The following is a 24339-nucleotide window of genomic DNA, read 5'->3' on the forward strand; positions in this document are numbered from 1 at the left end:
TTTGGATTGGATTTGGAGATTTTTTGGACCAAATTCGTCCTCCCCCTTTGTCGTAGCTGCTACATAGGCATGGCACTCGGGCAGCGCATGTCATCTGCTCATTACCACAGCAGCCGCCAGTTCACTTCAACGTGAATCAGATACACAGACTCAACAATAATACAGCAAAACACAGGTGAGATTTTTTGCAGAAGTTTGAAAATACAGACTCCAATTAGTGACAAAACGTTTTCAGAAGTATAGGTCTTGAAAGCCTGTGCCAGTTCTATCACCATGCATGCCAAGTTGTTACACAGAATACCCAACTACAAAATACCAACTACACAGACCATACATTTCATTTATTTTTATTTCAGTAAACAAACCAATTACTACAGGATCAAATACGGTATCTGAGACATGGATGTAGGGATTGACCTAAACAGCTGCTTCAGATGTAAATAGTCATTTATAAATATAAATGAGTCCTCTTCAAAATTACCACAAGTGAAAAAGACAAAAGACTACTAGAAACACCAATTTCTTAGTTTGTGATTCCAACTTATTAGCAATGAGTAAACTTCCCATAACATAGATATTTGAATAACTCATTAAAGCACATGCATATTGTGCAACAGCAAGAAAAGATGGTAGACAATAATAGTTTTCTGTGCTGTTGTATCTGCCAGTCTTACTTTTGTAGGACCTTGTCCTGTAGGTTGAAGCTATCTACAGCATGTCAATACAAGAGGTGAATTGCAGAAATTTGAAGGATGGCAGTTTTTTTTTGTAAATCAACAGTGGACCTGGCACATGCCATCTAGGTAAGTTATTGGTCAATATTAGGCACACATGACGAGTGCAAATTAAAAAAAAATACAGAAAAATACATTCATAATGAATAATATAAGCTTGACTGTCAGCGCAGGTAATCAGCAAAGTAATCTTTAGCTCAAGTCGTGCTTTTGTAAATTGGTTCAAACTCAAATAAAATCCTCAAAGCTGTTTAAAAAAAAAAACTTGGTATAACAGTAACAAACAGTATCAGTATCTGCGGCGTTTATTGTTGGGACCATCAAAGACTCCCGCCACAGGATTTCCCCTCTCGAACCCCCCTCCACTGGGCTGTGGCCCGGCCCCCAGGCCCTGCTGTTGGGGGGAGTCTTCCCCTCCACGACTCCCAAGGGACGACGCCATCTGACCGGGGCCTCCCTGGGAAAAGCGCTCATTGCGCTACATTATGTAGAGGGCAGAATGACCGGGGAAGAGAAGGAGGGAAAGGGGTAGCGGAAGAAGTAGAGGGGCAAGAGGAGAGGGGGTAAAGGGGCAGGCAAGGAGGTAGAGGGGCCAGGGAGGAGGTAGAGAGACAGGGGAGAGGTAAATGGGAAGATAGGTAGAGGGGCAGGTCAATAGGCAGAGGGGGAAGAGAGGAGGTAGAGGGATATTAGAGGGACCAGAAATAAGGTTTCGCCAGGTATGATAAAAAAAATGGTTTAATCCATTTGAAAAGTAATCTACTGCTTAACAAGTGGTTACTATAAAAAAAAAAGAATGCTGTAATTAAGCTGAAATGTAAAAGGGAGATACAGAGCACATCATTTGTGCATACGTTACCATAGCTCCATTCTCTGGCATCAATGGCGCACCCATGTTTGGAGTTCCCTCTGGGCCCATGGCTCTTGCATTCATGCCCATGCCCATCATTTGAGGGGGCCCTTGGTTACCAGCCCCGGCAACAGAGGCAGGGTTAAACCCATCTACACGCAAAACAATGTAGTATGGTTTGGTCACATCAGAAATTAATTGAGCCTGCTTGTAAATCATTTAAACTGTCACTTGAAGTTGAGTTGAAGAGCTAGCTAACGTTGGCTGTTGGTGACATAAGTAGTTACAATCAGACAAATAAACCAGCATCACAAATGTTTCTACCATGATCACTTGTGTGGCATGTTTACGTCTACTGTTAATACATGCGTATACCTTTTACATGAAAATATACATATATATATCTCAATTTGTACTGTCCAAGTCTTAAAATATGATATGTTGGCATTCTGAAGGTAAAGCTGGGATAATTGTTTAAAGGTCCAAAAAGTTTGGTTTTCCAGATGAACATACCCCATTAATGTATCAAATGAATGCAACCCCCCATAAAGTACAAAGCAAGACAAACCAAAAACCAACGTTACATAGACCTAGAATATACAGTTCAAATGAGTCTGCAAACCTTTTTATCAGAATAAAATACCTTTGTCAGTCATTACAGTGAAAGCAGTGAGGGACAAGCTGTCAGAAACATCACTTGTTTTATCAGGGTTTCCCGCAGAAAATGTGTAAGTCAAGATGGTAAGGTGATTTGTTGATGGACCTGGGGGGGGGGTCTCCTCCAAAAATGAAGTTCTCTAGAGAAGGGAGACTGCCGTTGGAATGAAAGGGAGAAAACCGGCGGAAAAACGGCGAATATCGCTAATTCAAAAAATCAATAACAAAAAAAAGGTGTGTGTTGCTAAGACGGCCGCCTTAACAGCAAAGTGCTGCGGGAAACCCTGTTTATATTTGAGGGCAAAATCGCTTAAGATCAAATCTAGGACTGTACATCACCATACTTGGTTCATCTGCAGCACATGCTACACTTCAGGATTTTGAATACTGATTAGTTCCACTATAGATGTGACCTTCTACAGCAGTCTGATTTGAAACCAATTCATGTCTGATCACAAAAAATGCTGTACAAGAAGTAATCCCGGAGATAATTAATGGTACATACTTTGCTTGGCCTTAAAGCAGAACAAGGCTCATCAAAACCATGAAAGCAGAATGATAGCAATAGAATGACATGATAAAATAGGCAGAGCTACAATAAAGGATTAAATCCCAAAATAAGTTCAAAGTTGATCACACAACCAATAGTTCAACAGACTAATCTGGAGCTGTAGTGATGTTAGGAAAAATAAAAGTTTTACGACTGGCAAAGTTCACGAGCGATGAAATATATGGCCCCAGGAAAATATATCTTAAAAACATTTCATCAATGAGTTAGCAAATAATGTGGAGTCACTGTACAGTTTGAAGAGATGGTCAATAAATAATTTGCTATTAAGACCAGGTGGAAAGAAAACATCTGGAATTTAGCACTACACAAGCCTATCTAGGGTTAGGCTAGGACTTACCTCTATCTACACCCTCTTATCAGAGTAGACCTAGTAAACCTAACCCTATCTAGGGTTACGCTAGCCCTAACCTCTGTCTACACCATCTTATCAGAAATGAACCCAGAACAAATCCTATATTTTAGATTCACAAAATAAACTACAATACATTTTTATCATCTATGTATTATACATTGTACATTTGGGAGAAGCAAGTTAAGCACTACTGTAGGTGGCGGAGTAGAAAAGGACTGATACATATTTATCCCATCTTGAATTAAATACTGGTTGAAAAATTAGGCAAAAGACAATGTCTCAGTAGAGGAGGAACATTTTGGAACTGTCTGACTATTTGGGGGAAATATGCTAGCTATACAAACCAAGAAAGAGTTTGCCCTCTTCTTAATTCAATCCCAAACACACACACACAGATACAAGCACTATCTCTGTATTACAAAAAACAACTATCCATTTAACCCCACCTAAACCCCCCCAAACATGAATGCTTATAAAAACTCAAACACATTATGGAAAACAAACATCTTGGCAACGTGGGCAAACAGATTTCTGTTGGCTCCTTGTAGTATTGGTGATGTGCAGCCCAAGATTACATCTCATATAAGGGTGAAGGATCCACCATGAGCCTCACACAGCTTGCCCCACTCAAAAGTCCCTAAGCCCTGTTCCTCGCCCAATACCCTTTCAACATCTGCAGATCTTAAGACACAAGGGTAGGTCTAACTAAGGGTCTCTTCGACTTGAAAACAGCACTGACAAAAACTGCATGGACCCAACTTGTTCCCCAAGATCTACAAACACAGAGGGGGGTAAGAACTGTTTTCAGAACAGTCAGTAGCGAGTCACCATTATGACCCTACCTCCCATATTAATGCCTCCACGAGGGCCCAGTTCACCCATTCTCATATCCTGTTCTCTCTGGAAGAAGTGAAGAAGAAGGGTGGACCCATAAACTTTGTGAACACAACAACCTTCACTGCAGATCATCACTGTGTAGTTCAAAACTCATACTTCCCAGCCAGAGATTAGTGTCCACCCCACTGGCCTGGGGGCAGACACCAGGAAAGTATCTTGCCTGGATTTGTACAGTTTATATTCTGGGTTTAGAGTCAAAACTGACCAACAATTCAGTTAAGAGGCCAATTATGAAGTAAATGTTACGAAGCATGGTAGAAAAAACAAACAAAATACAAATATAACAGGTCACCTAAGTTAAATACGGATGGAATCCTATTGTGGTTCCTAAAAATATATGTATAAGAAAAAAAAAAATATATATATATATATATATATATATATATTAGTGTGTACACACACACACAGAGTACCTAAATAAAATAACTTGTTATGATTATGAAAACAATAGCAAGATTAGTACACACATTCAAAACACTGATGAAAGTTCACAAAATATTCTCTTGAATTTCTCATTCAACACGACTTGATCTGAATATTAAGCCTCCTCGCACTCAACCTCACCCGCCCGGACTCAACCTCACCCGCCCGGACTCAACCTCACCCGCCCGGACTCAACCTCACCCGCCCGGACTCAACCTCACCCCCCTGGACTCAACCTCACCCCCCTGGACTCAACCTCACCCCCCCGGACTCAACCTCACTGGATGTATTTTAATATGGCCATTTTAAAAAGGTCTTATAGACACTAATTCAACACAAAATATGTTCTCATAGCATACATAATTCAGTGCTGTATACAAGTATGAGTTCACTTGTCATTAAAAGAGAACAAGAGTTTTTAGAACATCAACAGGATGGGATTAAGGTAATGACACAGATAAACATGTTTCAGACTATGAAAATATATTTCAAAGTTTGACTTAATAACATATTAAAGCTCACAGACATATAAAGCTACAGAACATAGTATGGATATGTAGTATAAATACTGTAAATTATGACATTTTTATTAAGAAAACATTTTGGAAATATGACTTGGATAGATAATATAATAACTTTTGGTTCCGGGTTGTTAAGCAGCAGACTGTTTAGCTATTGGTGACAGGTAGCTTTGCTTATTAGGTTGCTAGACAGCTAGTGGTAACAGGTAGCTTTGCTTACTAGGTTGCTAGGCAGATAGTGAAGGGGGCTCAGTTGGTCACTTTCATACCTCCTTGTTAGCTAGCTAATGTTTCAGCCAAATACTCTTCAGGGGGTCATTTTCATACCAACTTGTTAGCTAGCTAGTGTTTTTGCCATGTACTTCAGTTGGTCACTTTCATACCTCCTTGTTAGATAGCTAATGCTTTAGCCAAGTACTGTTCAATTGCCATGCTGCCACTACCTTGACTGCTCTGAGTGAATTTACATTTAAATGCAAACATGCTTGTTAAAGGCAGGGTAGGCAAGTTGCGCAAAGCTAGCTATTTTAGCTTCTTTTTGACACGATTCAAACCAAAATATTCCACCTACTCCCTTCAGAGCCACTCCCACAAATCTACAGGATCGAGCATTGAGTGGAGGCGCAGAGTACACGCAGGTAGGTAGATGGACAGGTAGCCCGTCCAATCAATAGTCAGGGTACCCCTTAATAATTGGTCCTGTTTATTACAGTATTGCAAAGCCCACAGATGTCAGAATTATTTCATATTACTGTCAAACCTTTAGATATATTGGTTGCTATCAAGATTTGAAGTTACTTTCGGCAAATATGACAAAAAGTGGTTCTCAACAGCATTGTCTACCCTGCCTTTAACAAGGCATAAGTTCAGAAAACAAAATCTTAGTAACTGTTAATATTCTGAATTGAGCATTAGTTAAATTATGTGATTGTGATTAAGTACAGCAAGCACCTAACAACCCGGTACCCTAAGCACCCAAAGTCATATTTCACAACTTCTGTTATAGAATTTAAAACGCAATCTCATTAAAGTCTGTGTAAAGCAATAATAAATGTGTTCCGAGTTTGTCCGAAAAATTTGTCACTAACCACCCGCCAAATGTGAATGATTGAAAAAGGAAAAATTGCCAAGTAAATAAAAAACAAATTGAAAAAATAAGCATTATTCTCTGAGCTCAAATGCTGGGGGCATGCCGACTGAGGGCGTTCACACTGAGGGCGCTGAAACCACGCCCACTTGGGAGAAAGCTGCGCATGTCTCAACTGTAATATACCTCTACAGCCTCGTTCACCAGTAACAGCAGATTATCAGTGAATCCCAGTTCCCACTGAATCTCTGAAAGTTTGTAAAACTACCCGGTGTGAATTGTTCAATGCAGATCATTAGCTTTCCATTAACGTGGCTCTTCACAAAATCTATCCACCTCATCCTGGTCTCCTCATTCTTGGGAAATTTAAATAAGGACACCGAAATGTTTTGTAAATTCTCGCATCCAGGGAATATGCATTTGCGGGACGAAGGCATAGCTAGCTAGCAAACTGTAGGCTGTAGTAAATGTTAACCAACGGTAATGATAACTCACTTGTGACGGAGCGGGCGAACCACTCTAGTTACTATAGTGTTAGGGGAGGGGCAATGCTAAGTGCCTCCTTTTGTATCATCGGGCATGATTTAAGCCCCGCCCAAACACAAACAAAAATTGTGAAGGACTGTTAAACGGTTTATCTCCACAACGCAGTACTACAAAGTTCAGTCTTTCCAACGTGTTAAGCAATACATTTTTAACATTTGTAATGTGTTTATAAATACATCTCGGAATTTGCTTTACACAGACTTTAAAATATAATTTTGTCAACATAGGCACTCACTGTTGTATGATATCTTTATCCAAGTACACTTACCTGACAGAATGCAAAATGTTCCACGCAATTAAACATTCCTCAACAACTCGAACACACATGAACAAAAACTTCTAAGGTCTAAATCAAGCAGTCGCATGCACATACACACATCTTTCAACATACATTTTTCTGCACGCAGTCTCTCAAACACTCAAAACAAAGATTAGAATGTATACACACACACGCACCTTCTTGAGAGGTTAATTCAGCATACTGTGATACTTTATGATTACATGTTGGTAAACATGAAATTGTCAAAATCATAGTCTTACATGTAGCCGTAACCATGCAACAATAATAAATAATTGTTTGCTACACAAGATAAAACATGTTTTAGGAATGCCAATTCTGAACCATGTTACAATCCAACAGAAGTAATTGTAAAACGTTATTTGCAAAATAATAATCAGAACTGTACATAATATCATTGTTAAAGGGTACAGTATAAGTTCCTATAAAATATTAAGGAGTTCAAGCCTTCAATCTCGAAATTGGTCAAAACGGGATGCCACAAATCCATATCTATTTCCCGATGGTCTTAAAATAAATATTTTTTTGTATTTTGAAACTAGGCCGTGTTTTTTGATAATGGAAGCCTCTGTCCTAGCAGCGTTGCTTACTTAGACATTAAGTTAAGTGCATATATTTGTTTGGAATTTGTCTTCTTTAACTGCATGTAGTTTGTAGTAAGATCAATCATTACTTAATCAGTGTGTTCTCAGCGTACCATTGGCAAAGTAATGAATGGATATCCATGGATAATGGATAGGAAGACAGTAATCATAATGGAAACAATGTAATTTGATGGATGTTGAGATTTGCTGATGGTGATGATACAAGTCTTTGAAAATTGCTATATTGTCATTTTCCCTTCATATGTATGATTACTGATGACTTAATTCCAAAAATGTTATAATTAGATTTATTAATCTGGCCTTGAACATGTTACATTTACTTTGGGATAATAATATTAATGTGATTTCAAATGCTATGTTCGGTCTATGTGATGATGTTGATACAGCACCAACTGCAACCTACACATGAATAATATCTCACAGCAGGCATCATACCTGGTTACATAATCCCTTATTATTACTGTATTATCAACTTGAAGACTTCTAAACTAGTCATTAGAATATACAACAATTCTGGCTATTGGTGTATTTGAATGTTACAGAAAATATATTTGTGTACGAGGCTGCCCTTCTTTAAGCCACTTGTAAAACATGATACAGGAGACCTAGTTCATCTATGGTATACTTATTAGCTTTACATGTTTTCTCTACAGAATATTTACCAATTAGCAAGACCAGTTGAATATATATATATTTTTCCTGTTATGTAGCTAAACTAATTCAGAAGGGAGGCCACAATACATTAGACCTTTTCATACAATTATTCAATTATTTTATCCTCCTTCTGGTTAACTTGGTGATATGTAAGATAAAGATAATTGGTCTAATCTTGCAAATATATAAGAGAATTCTTATGCAACAAGGGGTATCCTATTAATGGAGTGGGGTGGGGGCTGTTCTGTGTTGAGGGGGCTCTGTTCTGTGTTGAGGGGGCTCTGTTCTGTGTTGAGGGGGCTCTGTTCTGTGTTGAGGGGGCTCTGTTCTGTGTTGAGGGGGCTCTGTTCTGTGATGAGGGGGCTCTGTTCTGTGTTGAGGGGGCTCTGTTCTGTGTTGAGGGGGCTCTGTTCTGTGTTGAGGGGGCTCTGTTCTGTGTTGAGGGGGCTCTGTTCTGTGTTGAGGGGGCTCTGTTCTGTGTTGAGGGGGCTCTGTTCTGTGTTGAGGGGGCTCTGTTCTGTGTTGAGGGGGCTCTGTTCTGTGTTGAGGGGGCTCTGTTCTGTGTTGAGGGGGCTCTGTTCTGTGTTGAGGGGGCTCTGTTCTGTGTTGAGGGGGCTCTGTTCTGTGTTGAGGGGGCTCTGTTCTGTGTTGAGGGGGCTCTGTTCTGTGTTGAGGGGGCTCTGTGTTGTGTTGAGGGGGCTCTGTGTTGTGTTGAGGGGGCTCTGTTCTGTGTTGAGGGGGCTCTGTTCTGTGTTGAGGGGGCTCTGTGTCGTGTTGAGGGGGCTCTGTTCTGTGTTGAGGGGGCTCTGTTCTGTGTTGAGGGGGCTCTGTTCTGTGTTGAGGGGGCTCTGTTCTGTGTTGAGGGGGCTCTGTTCTGTGTTGAGGGGGCTCTGTTCTGTGTTGAGGGGGCTCTGTTCTGTGTTGAGGGGGCTCTGTGTTGTGTTGAGGGGGCTCTGTGTTGTGTTGAGGGGGCTCTGTGTTGTGTTGAGGGGGCTCTGTGTTGTGTTGAGGGGGCTCTGTTCTGTGTTGAGGGGGCTCTGTTCTGTGTTGAGGGGGCTCTGTTCTGTGTTGAGGGGGCTCTGTTCTGTGTTGAGGGGGCTCTGTTCTGTGTTGAGGGGGCTCTGTGTTGTGATGAGGGGGCTCTGTGTTGTGATGAGGGGGCTCGGTGTTGTGTTGAGGGGGCTCTGTGTTGTGATGAGGGGGTCTGTTCTGTGTTGAGGGGGCTCTGTGTTGTGATGAGGGGGCTCGGTGTTGTGTTGAGGGGGCTCTGTGTTGTGATGAGGGGGCTCTGTGTTGTGTTGAGGGGGCTCTGTGTTGTGTTGAGGGGGCTCTGTGTTGTGATGAGGGGGCTCTGTGTTGTGATGAGGGGGCTCTGTGTTGTGATGAGGGGGCTCTGTGTTGTGTTGAGGGGGCTCTGTGTTGTGATGAGGGGGCTCTGTTCTGTGTTGAGGGGGTTCTGTGTTGTGATAAGGGGGCTCTGTGCTGTGTTGAGGGGGCTCTGTGTTGTGTTGAGGGGGCTCTGTGTTGTGTTGAGGGGGCTCTGTGTTGTGTTGAGGGGGCTCTGTGTTGTGTTGAGGGGGCTCTGTGTTGTGTTGAGGGGGCTCTGTGTTGTGATGAGGGGGCTCTGTTCTGTGATGAGGGGGCTCTGTTCTGTGTTGAGGGGGCTCTGTGTTGTGTTGAAGGGGCTCTATTCTCTTCTCTTCTGTATTCAGCTTTGGCCTATGGATGTCTGTCACTGAAAATGCCAGTGTGAGTATGTTTTCTTGGTGTGTGTACTTGGTCTGTGCTATGTGTGATTGTTCTTGGTGTGTGTGTGTGTGTGTGTGTGTGAGAGAGAGACACAGAGAGAGAGACAGAGAAAGAGAGAGAGGTGTGTGTGTGTGTGTGAGAGACGGGAGTAAGAGTTGACAACAGCAGCAGGAGCTCACACATCCAGCCGGTCTTCTGTCTCTACGGTTTTTCAACACACCATAGGAATAGGGGAGAAAAGTTATTTTGCATTCATAACAACAAAGTATCACAAGACGCAATCTACAAGCCAGTACTGCTGTCACAGAAAGGATTACAGAAATTTGGACATTTTAAGTTAAATGCCTACGGAAATAACATGTCCCACAAGCCAGACATAACAAGATGTTTTTTACCCTTTCCCCACATCAGTAAGTGTAAGTTTAGTTAAACATTTTCAAAACCTATTAAAACGTCAAAAAGCACACCTGAATCAACAATACTGCAGGTGAACATAATGTGCAGTTTACCACCAAACTGGAAACATCTACAATGCCCTACCTACATTTGGTCACTACTAAACTATAGAATTTTAATATCAAAAAGTAAAAGAATAAATCTTAGAAAAGTAAGCATGGTACTATAGTCTTCATGTCTTTTGCAAAGACAGGGAGTCAACCTGAGGGAGTCCACCGAGGAAGGCCGCCGGGCCGGATCACCTCTTCTGATAAGTATCAACCTATTCATTTTCATATTATATTCTACCTAGAACTTATTCATAGCTAGCATTTGTTTCCTGAGCATTCCTGTTCATTACACTACCCGTAGACGTAGATATGTCACAAAGTATATACGGTGAACTTCTAACCTTCACTACCTATGCAGATCTTCTCCACCTGCCCTCTCTCTTTCTTTAGGGTCTGGAACTGCCAGTCTGCTGTGAACAAGGCAGACTTCATCCCGGCATTTGCATCTCATGCTTCTCTTGGTGTTTCAAAACTCATTGACACTGTATGACTATGTTTAGCTTGTGTTCTGCTCCTCTCTCTTACCAACCGTCTCTAGAGGAGGGGATCCCTCTCTGAATTGCTCCTCCCAAGGTTTCTTCCATTTTTTCTCCCATTGAGAGTTTTTCTGGGAGTTTTTCCTTGTCTTCCTTGAGGGTTTAGGTTGGTTGAGGGGCAGTTCTATGGGCGTATGTGAAGCCCTTTGTGACATGCTTGCGTGTAAAAAGGGCTATTCAAATAAATTTGATTTGATTTGATTCTCTTCATGCCCTTGCACTGACAGAGACATGGATCCGCCCAGAGAACACTGCAACTCCAGCTGCTCTCTCCGCCAACCACTCCTTCACTCACTCACCCCGCTCAACCGGGCGGGGTGGTGGGACAGGGTTGCTTCTTTCCCCACATATCAGATACACATCCACACCACTCTCACTGGCAAATTATTTGAACATCATTATGTGATGCTAACTGATCCTATCAAAGCATGCTTAATTGTTCTTTATCGCCCACCAGGACCGCTAGCCGACTTTGTGGAGGAGCTGGATATGCTCCTCAGCGTCCTCCTGGATGATGGAACCCCCCTGATAGTCCTTGGGGACTTCAACTTACACCTCCAAGGAACGCAGGCCGTCGACTTCTTGTCTCTCCAGACTTCCTTCGACCTGACACTGCTGAGCACACCGGGGACCCACAAGGCTGGCAAACAGCTAGACCTCATCCTGAAACGTAACTGATTCACTGACTTAACCTCTGTAACCCCACTGCACATTTCTGACCACTATTTCATCCAATTCTCTGTCTCTCTCCCTCCAACCCCTCCTACCTCCCCTTCCCTTGTAACTTTCCGGCGCAACCTCCGCTCCCTATCTCCCTCCCATTTCTCCTCTATTGTAACATCCTCCCTCCATCCCATTGACGAGTTCTCATCCCACCCCACAAACACTGCCAACGACTCCTTGTTAACCACTTTAACTGCATCACTTGACTCTCTCTGTCCCCTGTCAAACAGGCCTGCGCAATATTCTCCCTCCTGCCCGTGGCTTACGGATGTTATTCGTGAAGAACGGTCCACCCTTCGGACAGCTGAGAGAAGATGGCGCAAGTCCAAAGACGGTCTGGACCTTGATAAGTATCACTCCCTCCTTAAATCTTTCTCTTCTCACATAACTGGTGCTAAAACCCTCTACTTTCTGAACAAAATTAACTTTGCTTCAAACCCCCAAAATATTTTTTCTACCTTCTCCACTCTTCTTAACCCACCTCCCCCACCCCCTCCCTCCACCCTGACAGCAGACGACTTCTTCTCCTTCTTTGAGAAAAAAAAGTTGCCGACATTAGCAGTCGGTTTCCTAAACCCACCTTTCCTACCCTCTCAACCTCCATGACTATGGACCTAACCCTATCTCGGACCTCATTCTCTCTCATCGCCCCACCTCCTGTCCCCTTGATCCTATCCCCTCCCCTCTCTTTCAAACCATCTCCCCCTCCATCATAACTTTTCTTGTCCATGTCCTTAACTCCTCTCTGACCTCCGGCACCTTTCCCTCTGCCTTCAAACAGGCCAGAGTTACCCCTCTACTCAAAAAAACCCTCCCTTAACCCTGCCGTCCTCCAGAACTACAGATCGGTAGTTCTGTACCACTGTTACCGTTCTTTAAAAAAAACAATTGAACGTTCTGTATTTAAGCAACTGTCAAACTTTCTCTCTCAGAACAACCTGCTTGACCCCAACCAATCGGGCTACAAGACTGGCCACTCCACAGAGACTGCCCTCCTTTCAGTCACCACTGCCCTCCAGTCTGCCAGAGCGGCTTCCAGGTATTCCGTCATCATTCTGCTGGACCTTCCTGCAGCATTTGATACGGTTGATAAGTATATTTGTCTCCTTTTTTTACTGATCTGAAAAATGATCACACCTGTGCTGTGTCTCAACCAAGGTTCAACTTAACCCTCCTAACCCCAACCAAGGTTCAATCCAAAATGTGTTTTGTGATCCATTACACAACTATTTGCAGGTGCATCATCCGGCTGAACACGCTACTTAAGCACCAACAGCAACAGCCGCTAACCAAACCATCAATAATAAAAGCTTTTGCAAAAGTACTTGCAAAATAACACAATTAACCAAAACAAAGGACTTTAAATCAGCAAAATACAAGTAAGAAAAAATACACCACAATGGATTCAGCCCATCATGGATTGCTGGTCAGAAAATATTCAGAATGAGGCTTGTCGGTCAGAAGATAATTCAGAATGAGGCTATGTACTTGGTATGGTAAGCCATATCTGTAAGTGCCATGATGCCCTGCTGATCCTGAAAGACTTTTGTTAGGCCTGGCTCTAGTCCTGGCTCTCTAGTCCTGGCTCTCTAGTCCTGGCTCTCTAGTCCTGGCTCTCTAGTCCTGGCTCTAGCTCTGGTCCTGGCTCTAGCTCTGGTCCTGGCTCTAGCTCTGGTCCTGGCTCTAGCTCTGGTCCTGGCTCTAGCTCTGGTCCTGGCTCTAGTCCTGGCTCTAGTCCTGGCTCTCTAGTCCTGGCTCTGGTCCTGGTTCTAGCTCTGGTCCTGGTTCTAGCTCTGGTCCTGGTTCTAGCTCTGGTCCTGGCTCTGGTCCTGGCTCTCTAGTCCTGGCTCTCTAGTCCTGGCTCTCTAGTCCTGGCTCTCTAGTCCTGGCTCTCTAGTCCTGGCTCTCTAGTCCTGGCTCTCTAGTCCTGGCTCTAGCTCTGGTCCTGGCTCTAGTCCTGGCTCTAGTCCTGGCTCTCTAGTCCTGGCTCTAGTCCTGGCTCTCTAGTCCTGGCTCTGGTCCTGGTTCTAGCTCTGGTCCTGGTTCTAGCTCTGGTCCTGGTTCTAGCTCTGGTCCTGGTTCTAGCTCTGGTCCTGGCTCTAGTCCTGGCTCTAGTCCTGGCTCTCTAGTCCTGGCTCTGGTCCTGGTTCTAGCTCTGGTCCTGGTTCTAGCTCTGGTCCTGGTTCTAGCTCTGGTCCTGGCTCTAGTCCTGGCTCTCTGGTCCTGGCTCTCTAGTCCTGGCTCTCTAGTCCTGGCTCTCTAGTCCTGGCTCTCTAGTCCTGGCTCTCTAGTCCTGGCTCTAGCTCTGGTCCTGGCTCTAGCTCTGGTCCTGGCTCTAGCTCTGGTCCTGGCTCTAGTCCTGGCTCTGGTCCTGGCTCTCTAGTCCTGGCTCTGGTCCTGGTTCTAGCTCTGGTCCTGGTTCTAGCTCTGGTCCTGGTTCTAGCTCTGGTCCTGGCTCTAGTCCTGGCTCTCTGGTCCTGGCTCTCTGGTCCTGGATCTCTAGTCCTGGCTCTCTAGTCCTGGCTCTCTAGTCCTGGCTCTCTAGTCCTGGCTCTCTAGTCCTGGCTCTAGCTCTGGTCCTGGCTCTAGTCCTGGCTCTAGTCCTGGCTCTAGTCCTGGCTCTGGTCCTGGTTCTAGCTCTGGTCCTGGTTCTAGCTCTGGTCCTGGTTCTAGCTCTGGTCCTGGCTCTCTGGTCCTGGCTCTCTGGTCCTGGCTCTCTGGTCCTGGCTCTCTGGTCCTGGCTCTCTGGTCCTGGCTCTCTAGTCCTGGCTCTCTAGTCCTGGCTCTCTAGTCCTGGCTCTCTAGTCCTGGCTCTGGTCCTGGCTCTAGCTCTGGTCCTGGCTCTAGCTCTGGTCCTGGTTCTAGCTCTGGTCCTGGCTCTAGTCCTGGCTCTCTGGTCCTGGCTCTCTGGTCCTGGCTCTCTGGTCCTGGCTCTCTAGTCCTGGCTCTCTGGTCCTGGCTCTCTGGTCCTGGCTCTCTGGTCCTGGCTCTCTGGTCCTGGCTCTCTAGTCCTGGCTCTCTAGTCCTGGCTCTCTAGTCCTGGCTCTAGCTCTGGTCCTGGCTCTAGCTCTGGTCCTGGCTCTAGCTCTGGTCCTGGCTCTAGCTCTGGTCCTGGCTCTAGTCCTGGCTCTGGTCCTAGAAAGGTACCTGAAAAAATTGTTTGGTACAAACAAAAAATGAAATTATGTAACGGCAAAATACACTCCAAACCGTCTGGAAGGGTGTGTACCACCCCTACAGTCTGCTGGTGGAGAGAATCTCACATCTACATGGACAAAAGGGATCATCGACCAAATACGGTGTCATCGATGTGATGCAAAAACATTGATGCATGCAAGTACATTTTCACACCCAACATTATCCACTGATTCCTCTCTGTGCAGTCCTGAGTTGTAGGTGTCGATATGCAGTGTAAGCTTGTTGCAGTCCACCAATTAAAGCCTTGCTTGCGTACTAGTGTTCACAGCCTAACAATGAAGTGGCTAGTCATCCGAGCATTAGCAGCCAAGACAACGTAGTTTCTCCTGTTGCGGCAAAATGAGCTGTATCGAACATCATTGGATAGTTGGCTTAAGATATTTGATGCATGATCGCATTGTAAATAAACCGACAATTTACTCCCCTAATGGACAAATCCCCATCGTGCATGTACACGATTATGCCCCTTCTATACACACTGAACATGAATGTGCTTTCTCAACACATGCATACTCTACATGCTTGTATCACCTAACATACTTCAGTACCTAAAGACTATAGTTCTGGTTATAATCCAATCAGCTCAGGTTCTATTGGATGTGAACCAGACCAATTGGATCACCAGATTAAAAGGCCTAAATTCATTTGGGCTTTAAAATCAATGTTTGACTGAATACTATTATAACTATTATAGGGAGTCAGGTGGCTGAGCGGTTAGGGAATCGGGCCAGTAATCTGAAGGTCACCAGTTCAATTCCCAGCCGTGCAAAAATGACGTTGTGTCCTTCGGCAAGACACTTCACCCTACTTGCCTCGGGGGGAATGTCCCTGTACTTACTTTACTGTAAGTCGCTCTGGATAAGAGCCTCTGCTAAATTACTAAATGTAATGTAATAACTAGGTATTTATGTTCCTTGATCTGATAAATGTATAAAATGCAAAAGCAGTGCAGAAACTGTAGTTTTAGTAGAAGTAGTACAGCTAAGTTGTGAACAGTGTCAACAGACCCAGACACAGCTCACCTTTCAACACAAACAGCACTGCCACTTACACCCCCCCCCCCCCCCAACCCATACAACACCCAAAAGTATGGCCTGGCCTTCTCATTCCAGCCTCGACAGATTTGAATCTAGGCCTGACTAACCCTAACCCTATGAAGGATATAGCCGCGTGTCTCGTGTGTTCAAATAAAAAGGCCTAAATAGACTAAACAGTCACTTTATGCTAAAACTGTTGTTAGAAAACCCTTTTCTAACAATATGCCATATTGACAAGTAGTTCATCTGGGTTTTTTTCCCAGCAAATCTGTTGCAAAGAACTGATGGTTTTGCCCCCTTAGACTGTGCATGTGAACAGCCCTTTCGCTGCTGCTGGGTCATGCCATTAGTGCCCCCTTATGGCTCCACTGGTACAGCCAATCAGAGTGCAGTCTGGGGATGCTCGCGCTGACGGTACCCAGTGGCGGGAATATTGGAGTAGTGGACTGCCTACACAGAAGTTTATGGTGCGGACATTTCGGTTTATAGTGTAGAGTGCGAGAGTGTTGTATTGTGTGCGTTCAGATACTGTAAGTTTTATAATGCTTCTTGGTATGTCTAGTTATGCTGTTATGAGTGTTTGTTAGACACAGTATTGAAGTAGTTAATGTGTTTTATGATGCCGGTGTCGTGGTTACCTTATCAATGCTAACGTAATCATTGTTAGCCAACTTGTGACATGTTTACCTGAGCTGTTTAGCAGCTGGATTGTCTATGTGAATAATGTAGAAAGTAATGTCACTGCAGTAATGTTATTAATATTGCTTGAGAGAATATTCAGGGCTCGACATTAAGGCTTGTCCGCTTGTCCGGGACAAGTGGATTTTTTGTAGGGCAAGTGGAAGAGAACTTTACTTGTCCCACTGGACAAGTTAAAACTCAAACTAAATAAAATGATATGTTATAGTACTTCACATTATGTTCCAATTATTACGTCTATTTTACAGAATTGACCGATTCCTGCATTAGCATAACACAAAATAAGTTGTTTCGTCCCAAGATCTCTACAGACCGTGCAGCTAATTTAATACTAAACACTTGAACGGGGGCTTATTACTTGAAAGAGGAATTATTTACTGTGTCATCGCAATTACACCATCAGGGCTTAAAAAACTGTGACTTGCTCAAGTAGGCAAATGGCTAGTAGAACATTTCATATGAAATTCAGTAAATCAAGCAACGCTGTAAGACCCAGTGAAATGTTATACAGCTAGCAAACTAACGTTAGCTAGCTTTGCTACAACATTGGCTAACTCTACTTTGGTAGGCTATCCTCAGTATTTGCAAGCTATCTAAACTTATACTGTATCTTAAATATGAGAAATGGCCACGAGACAAGCTTTCACGGGTGTTCGCGTGTCTACGTTGCTTCACTCCGTGGGCCTGTACCTCGTCCATTACTGTTTACAACGTTAGCAGAACTACTTGGCTTGCGTTGCCTTCTCAGCGTGAGAAGTACAAGGTTTGGTGTGAGAGCGTCTGAGCAGGGGCGATTCTAGGATCAGACCTCTAGGGGTGCTCAGCCCCCAATTAGAATGTGACATGAATACAGTGCCTTGCAAAGGTGCTAAACCCCCTTGGTAATATCAATCCCTAATTTCAATTGATAACAATTAATACATTTATGTATTATTATGCAAAATATTGAATGAATGAAAAAAACTAAGGATGTTCCTTTCTTCATGAACTACCAGCATCAAATGATAATAAAGAATAATATATATATATATATATATATATATATATATATATATATATATATATATATATATATATATATATATATATATATATATATATATATATATATATATATATATATATATATATATATATATATATATATATATATATATATATATATATATATTTTTAGGGGTGCTTGAGCACCTACTTGAGCAGCCTACTTTACAGTTGAATGTTAGCTGATATTTAACTACATACATTTAACCGATACAATTGCTGCTAAAGCTTGCTAGGTACACCACTGCCGACGCTAGCAAACGAGAAACGTCAACACCATTTTTTTAAATATATAAAATGATAAATCTTTACCCGGACAAGTGACTTTTGTGTATGGACAAGTGAAACGTTAATGTACTTGTCCAAAGGACAAGTGCCTCAAAAAGTTAATGTCGAGCCCTGATATTGCTATTATTAATGTGAGGTAGTCACTAGCATTATATTTTGAGATGCCTATTATTGTATGATTGTTAAGTATCTGTTGTATTCTGTTTCTTTGCAGAACCACACACAAACACACACGCACACACAAAGCAAATATAACAAACACCATTCTTCTCAACTGTATAATACATAGCAACTTTGGATCTGTACATCATCTTGGGCATTTTAATCAGATGCACCACAGAGGCTTCTAACAATTACTGACCAGAGAACATAGTCTCCACAACAAAATCACTTCCCAGTATAAGTGGGGGAGAGACAAACAATTTACACATGTAAAATGTATTCTTTATTTTCAGGATAGATTATTGAAAATTGTTATTGATTGTATTGACTGTCATTGAAAGCGTTTACTGTACATCCATGTGGATGTGGAGTAATATCTCTAATCAAACTGTAATATCTCTAATCACGGGGGTCAGATGGCTGAACGGTTAGGGAGTCGGGCTGTTAATCAGAAGGTTGTTGGTTCGATTCCTGGCCGTGCCAAATGATGTGTCCTTGGTTAAGGCACTTCATCCTACTTGTCTCGGGGAGAATGTCCCAGTACTTTCGTATGTAATCAAACTGTAATATCTCTAATCAAACTGTCACATCTCTAATCAATCTGTCACATCTCTAATCAATCTGTCACATCTCTAATCAAACTGCGAAAAGGTTTCATTTGGCCGCACAAACTCCAACTAAGTTAACACCGAATCAACTAACCAACTTCTTAATAACTTGCAACATCACAACCATCACAAAGACTGGGTTTCGCTAGCTTGAGGCACAGGAGGGTGCCATACCTGTGGTGGAGTATACTGTAGATACAACACTATATCTCTGGTAAGGTATACAGTAGGATACAGCACTATACAGCAGTGTATCTGTGGCCAGTAGAATGATAGCTGACTGTCCCTGTCCAAGTGTGCATGCAACTCCAGCTCGGCTGTTTCTACTAACTACTACTGTGTTTGTGTGTCCCACGTGTACTCACGCCATCCAGGAAGTTAGGTTTAAAGCCGTCCGGCTGGCGTCTTATCTCTTCCTGTTCTCTGTGTCGCAGCATGTCTTCCTCTCGTCTCCGCCTCTCCTCCTCGTGCCTGGCAAAGTACAACTTAGTTAGACACACATCTCAGACACCAAGGCTGGGACAGATCTACACCAGGGGTCACTAACCCTTTTCATGAGGGCTGGTTTTTGCTCTAACCCCAGGTGTAACTAACCTGATTCAACAAGTCAACCAGCTAATTATTAGAATCAGGGGTGGTAGATTAGTGTTGGAGTGAAAACCTACTGGAAGGTAGTCTGGGAGACCCCTGGCCCCCCTGGTCTGGGAGACCCCTGGCCCCCCTGGTCTTGACACACATACACACCTCATCTCAATCTGCTTGCGTTTCTGCAGTTCCTGATTGCGTAACTCTTCTAGGCGTCTCAGCTCTTCCTGTCTTCTCATCAGATCTGCATAGGAGGAGGAGAGGATGAGGAGGTGGAGGAGAGGATGTGAAGAAAGGAATGAGGAGAGGATGGGGAAGAATAAATGATGAGGAGAGGAGGAAGAGGAGAGGAGGAAGACAAGAAAAAAGTAGAGATGGGGGAAATGCTTTAAAGCATGTACAGTGGAGGGACACTAACGTGGGTCAATAACAAAAGCCTCAAACAGCAACTCCTTAAAGACTTGTAATGTTTCAGCAATATGATAGATGATTATAGTGTGTGTGTGTGTGTGTGTGTGCGTGCATGTGTCAGCGTGTGTACCTTGTCTCATCATCATAAGCTGGTGCTCATGCTTGGCAGCCTCCATCTCTGCCTCCAGCTTCTCCTTGGCCTCGCGGATGTTCCTGTCCACCTGCTCCCGCTGCTGCCTCTCCATGTCGTCCAGGGCCTTCCACCGGGAAGAGTACTCAAACTCAAATGTTCCTGGCTGAGCAAACCTAGGAGACTGCTCCCTCTCCCTGGACACACAAACACACCATGGATAGGACAAGCATTCCAGTTGGGATGGTAAGCTGCTCCCATGAGAACCCAAACATCAAGAACCTGTAACTACCATTGCACTAAGTTATTCCTTCTGGATTCAACTATTATAAATTCATGCATATTGTAGAGAAATCTGTGGATTGGATGTATGTTTGGGGTTGTACCTACTTGTGGTACTGGGCTGATTTCTGTAGCAGCTTCTCAGGAAGACCATCCTCCTCATCCAGCTGCTCTGTGGGTTCCACCACAGCGGGGCGAGGGGTCCTGCAGTGAGGACCAAGTTACACTGCTTCTTGTTACACTGACCCTGCTGCTACACTGACCCTGCTGTTACACTGCTTCTTGTTACACTGACCCTGCTGTTACACTGACCCTGCTGTTACACTGACCCTGCTTCCTGTTACGCTGACCCTGCTTCCTGTTACGCTGACCCTGCTTCCTGTTACGCTGACCCTGCTTCCTGTTACGCTGACCCTGCTTCCTCTTACACTGACCCTGCTTCCTCTTACGCTGACCCTGCTTCCTCTTACGCTGACCCTGCTTCCTGTTACGCTGACCCTGCTTCCTGTTACACTGACCCTGCTTCCTCTTACACTGACCCTGCTTCCTCTTACGCTGACCCTGCTTCCTGTTACGCTGACCCTGCTTCCTGTTACGCTGACCCTGCTTCCTCTTACACTGACCCTGCTTCCTCTTACACTGACCCTGCTTCCTCTTACACTGACCATGCCTTGCCTCCTGTTTTTGTAGAACTGATGCTACAAGAACGCACACACACACTCAGAGCCCTACAAGTAGCACACATGTGTAGCTTTACAAAACAGCACGCTTGGGCCTTACGTTGTGAGAAGCAGGGCTCCGTCAGTGCAGCGCTCCAAGGCTTTCCGCGCAGCTGGTTTGTTGGCAAACTCTACGAAGCCCTTACCCGTGGGCCGGCCCCGGTCGTCCACCACCACCACAGCCCGCTCCACTGGCCCGAACTGAGAAAACGCCTGTTCCAACAGCTCATTGGAGACCACTGGGGCCAGGTTTCGCACTGTGAGAGCAGAACCGTGCGTGGAGAAACGGATGCGGATGGGCCGGTTCCTGACCACAGTGCCATCCAGCTCGGCTTTAGCTATCTCCGCTAGCGTCCTAGTTTCCTACAACACATAAGGATGGACATGGAATTGGTAGTATAAAAATCCATTCAAAACCATTCAGTACATTCTACCTTCAATATCTGCAATTATTATTGCAAATAAAGTTGCTCCTCCTCTACATTTTGTAAGGCAAGAGGAAAATCTAAATATTAAAGGAGTAATTGTTTGAAATAAACCATTACCATATCTTTGTATCATTTTTCAAATCATTTCTTTCTTTTTTTTTTTTTTTTTTGAGAAAAAACATTATTGTCATTCTAATCAAAATGCTAGCGACACTAAAGCCAGTTTGTATAGTAAAAACAAAAGAAATATTGCCAATAGACAACAGTAAGGAAACACTTACAAATCTTTGAAGTTTTCCTCAATAAATAATTTGATTATAACTTATCTGATCCAGTCTCTTACCACTGCACAAACAGCATTACACACAGACGGATAATACAAATAGTTCGATTTAAAAAGACCAAAAAGGTCGAGGACAGCCTTTAAGAGAGAAAGTGATTACCCATTGATCTGTCCCATCAGAATTTTGATATGGGTCACGAAAGTCACGAAATTTGAGTGAGAATGTCGCCCGCTACAGACTGCATGGTCGAGCGGCATCCATGTCTTCACGTCATGTCACAAAGTTCAACATTTTACAGTTTTACACTCAATTCAACATCTAAAAAGTCGAGCAGGGCAGCTTTCTAGAGATATGGGAATTCTGCTTTTAGCCAGCTGGTCCGATAATTTTTCTGATTTGTTTAAACTGGCAATCTGAGTGAGACTGCGTCCCCATTACACTGTTTTGATGTTAGCCTCAGTCAGAGTCGCTCACTGGCAGTGTGCACAATGTTGTATTTCACTCCATTCTACACCAGAAACGTCAGGGAGGACTGCCCAATGTAGATACGAGCCTGATCAAGATAGCCAACATCTCGGATTTCTTTAACCGAGCCTGTTTCATTCATCATTTGCCTGAGAAAGCGACCTCTGTTAGCCAGGCTAGTTTTGCCCGATCACTTGGTCATGCTATTTAAGGGTATCGGAGTCAAGTGACTTTTGTGCATAGACAAATTAAATGTAAATGTATTTGTCCAAAGGCCAAGAGCCCTCAAAAAGTTAATATCTAGCCCTGCAATCCAGTGCCAGATATATGATGACACTCCAAGTGTAATAGACCGGAGAAAAGTTCGTATTTTGCAACCGACATGCGCAGTTGAGCCTGCTTGACAGTTGTGTGACGTAGGGTGATAATTGGTCTATTAAATCAACGTTAAATTATCCGCCAGAGCAGGTGTTTCGATCATTCATTAAACCAGACACCAATTGGATTGGACTCTCCAGATCTACAGTTGGATTTTTTTTTTTTTCATTCAAATGGCTATTTTCACCTGAAGGTGAGAAGTTTGCAGGTATGTGTATCGGACCACCATGGACAGCAACGTTTGTTTTGCGTTATCAAGAGATTGAATGTAAACAACTTAGCCTAACTCATTAACATATAGATCAAATTCACTGCATCTCCACTGAAAAAAAGTACACACTTAATATTATCTTGCTGCTAGTTAACTAAACAGCATTTCATTCATAAAAAAAAACAACTCGAAACAAGCTGATTCAACACCTGTGTCTGCGGCCGTCAATCAACACTATATGCATTTGGCCGTATAGGCGCTGCAATAGATTAGTTTATGCTAGGCTAAATAAAAGTAGGCAATGACCAAAAAACGTTAACATGATCAAAATGTATTAAAGACTGGTTTACATAGCTTTGCTGGAATTTTTGTTTGAGTAATTGCCAACTGAAAGGTTGTCCAGCAAGTAGGCTAAGACGGACAGGTTCGTTCATGCCTAGCTATCTACTATAGGCCTACATCGCATGAATTTAACTAATCAGTCGAAATGCCATGCTTTGGTCCCGCTCAAAAATGCGCTATGAAGTATGATTGGTCAAAAGTGACGAGCCATCGAATATTATTGGTCAAAAAGACGACACTGGTAGTGTCACACAGGAAGGGGGGATAAGGAGGGATACAGACGCATTTGAATGAGAGAATAAGCAACAGGAAAAGTCCTGTTGCTTAGGTTTTAATCCAATCCTATACATTTAAATGAAAAAATTGAGCACTGGCCCCTACTACTTTTGTTTACTTGCCCGACGTTAGCTCTTACTGGCCCCGGGCCAACGTTAATGTTGAACCTATTATTCAATCACTGGGTCACATCTTACCAGTCGAATGAATCCAAATCCTCTGTCTCGGTTAATAAACACCTCGTTAGCCTCTCCGTACTTGGCAAACAGCTTTATAAACTCATCTTCCGTTAGATCTGTCGGGAGATTACCGACGAAAAGCCGACAGCGCTGCGTAAAGGTTTTCTCTCCAGGTCTCCGAAAACTTTTCAGATCTAGAGTCATCTCCATCGGTTCACCACCATGACCCTCATCGCCATCTGCCGCGGGGCTAGTGGCTGTTACTGGTTGTGGTGGCGGAGTTGGCCCCTCAGCTACATTCGGCCCTCGCTCCCCGGCCGGTGAACTGGTGTTGCGCTTTGTCTGCTGCTGACTTGGTTTTGGCGACGGTGCATTGTTCTGAATGTTGACTTGTTTCAGATTTCGGTTGGCCATTCTGAGTGCCGAATTAGACCTTGACAAAACAGTGCCTATTAACTTTTAATTGGTTTAAGTAGTTGCTCCACAGCCTTCCGCTTTTAGATATTATTTATGTCTTCTACGCTCTGGTTGCTTAGCCAAAAAATAAAATGGCGACAGTAACGGAGGCTACAGCATTGGCTGTGCAGCAAAATACTTCTTCTTCAGTCGCTTTTCAACAGACTAAGTGTGCTCAGCACATTACTGCCCCCTACTTCTACACTGGAGAAAACAGCTCATGTCAAGAATATCCAGTCAGGCTATATTCAAGACCATTTCATAGTATGCAAGCCAGCATGCATTCCAAGTTATTCAGACTAATTCTGACGTAACTTGTCTATGCCAGTTCAAGGCAAACTAAATGATGAAGTTTGTTACTATTCAAACTTTCCAGTCATTATTCAAACTGTTTCATGCATATTGCCTGCAATAGTACCTACTTACCTTAAAGCACAGCTTCTGAAAG

At 43.5% G+C, this 24339-nt stretch overlaps 1 protein-coding gene across 1 annotated transcript; it reads right to left on the reverse strand.

Annotated features, from left to right (window-relative positions):
* Window positions 1-331: 331 nt before the first annotated feature.
* pspc1 (paraspeckle component 1) lies at window positions 332-24025 on the reverse strand. The gene is made up of 9 exons (XM_084667728.1): window positions 23454-24025; window positions 20934-21235; window positions 20262-20357; window positions 19872-20068; window positions 19490-19574; window positions 19111-19216; window positions 4007-4064; window positions 1594-1736; window positions 332-1212 (listed from the first exon to the last, which is right to left on the reverse strand). Exons 1-9 carry the CDS (start codon window positions 23847-23849, stop codon window positions 1024-1026), a joined length of 1572 nt encoding a protein of 523 aa, XP_084523854.1. The 5' UTR covers window positions 23850-24025; the 3' UTR covers window positions 332-1023.
* Between the last annotated feature and the right edge of the window lie 314 nt (window positions 24026-24339).

This window comes from Hypomesus nipponensis, chromosome 12 (genome assembly GCF_054491055.1).
Source record: "Hypomesus nipponensis isolate SF chromosome 12, ASM5449105v1, whole genome shotgun sequence".
NCBI lineage: Eukaryota > Metazoa > Chordata > Actinopteri > Osmeriformes > Osmeridae > Hypomesus > Hypomesus nipponensis.

Coding starts and splice junctions, on each gene's coding strand:
- pspc1 (XM_084667728.1), bottom strand. CDS start 23,849: ATGGCCAACCGAAATCTGAAACAAGTCAACATTCAGAACAATGCACCG. Junction 4,065..19,110: donor AACCTAACTTCCTGGATGGC/GTGAGTACACGT, acceptor CACTTCTTCCAG/AGAGAACAGGATATGAGAAT. Junction 1,737..4,006: donor TGGAGGCATTAATATGGGAG/GTAGGGTCATAA, acceptor TTTTGCGTGTAG/ATGGGTTTAACCCTGCCTCT.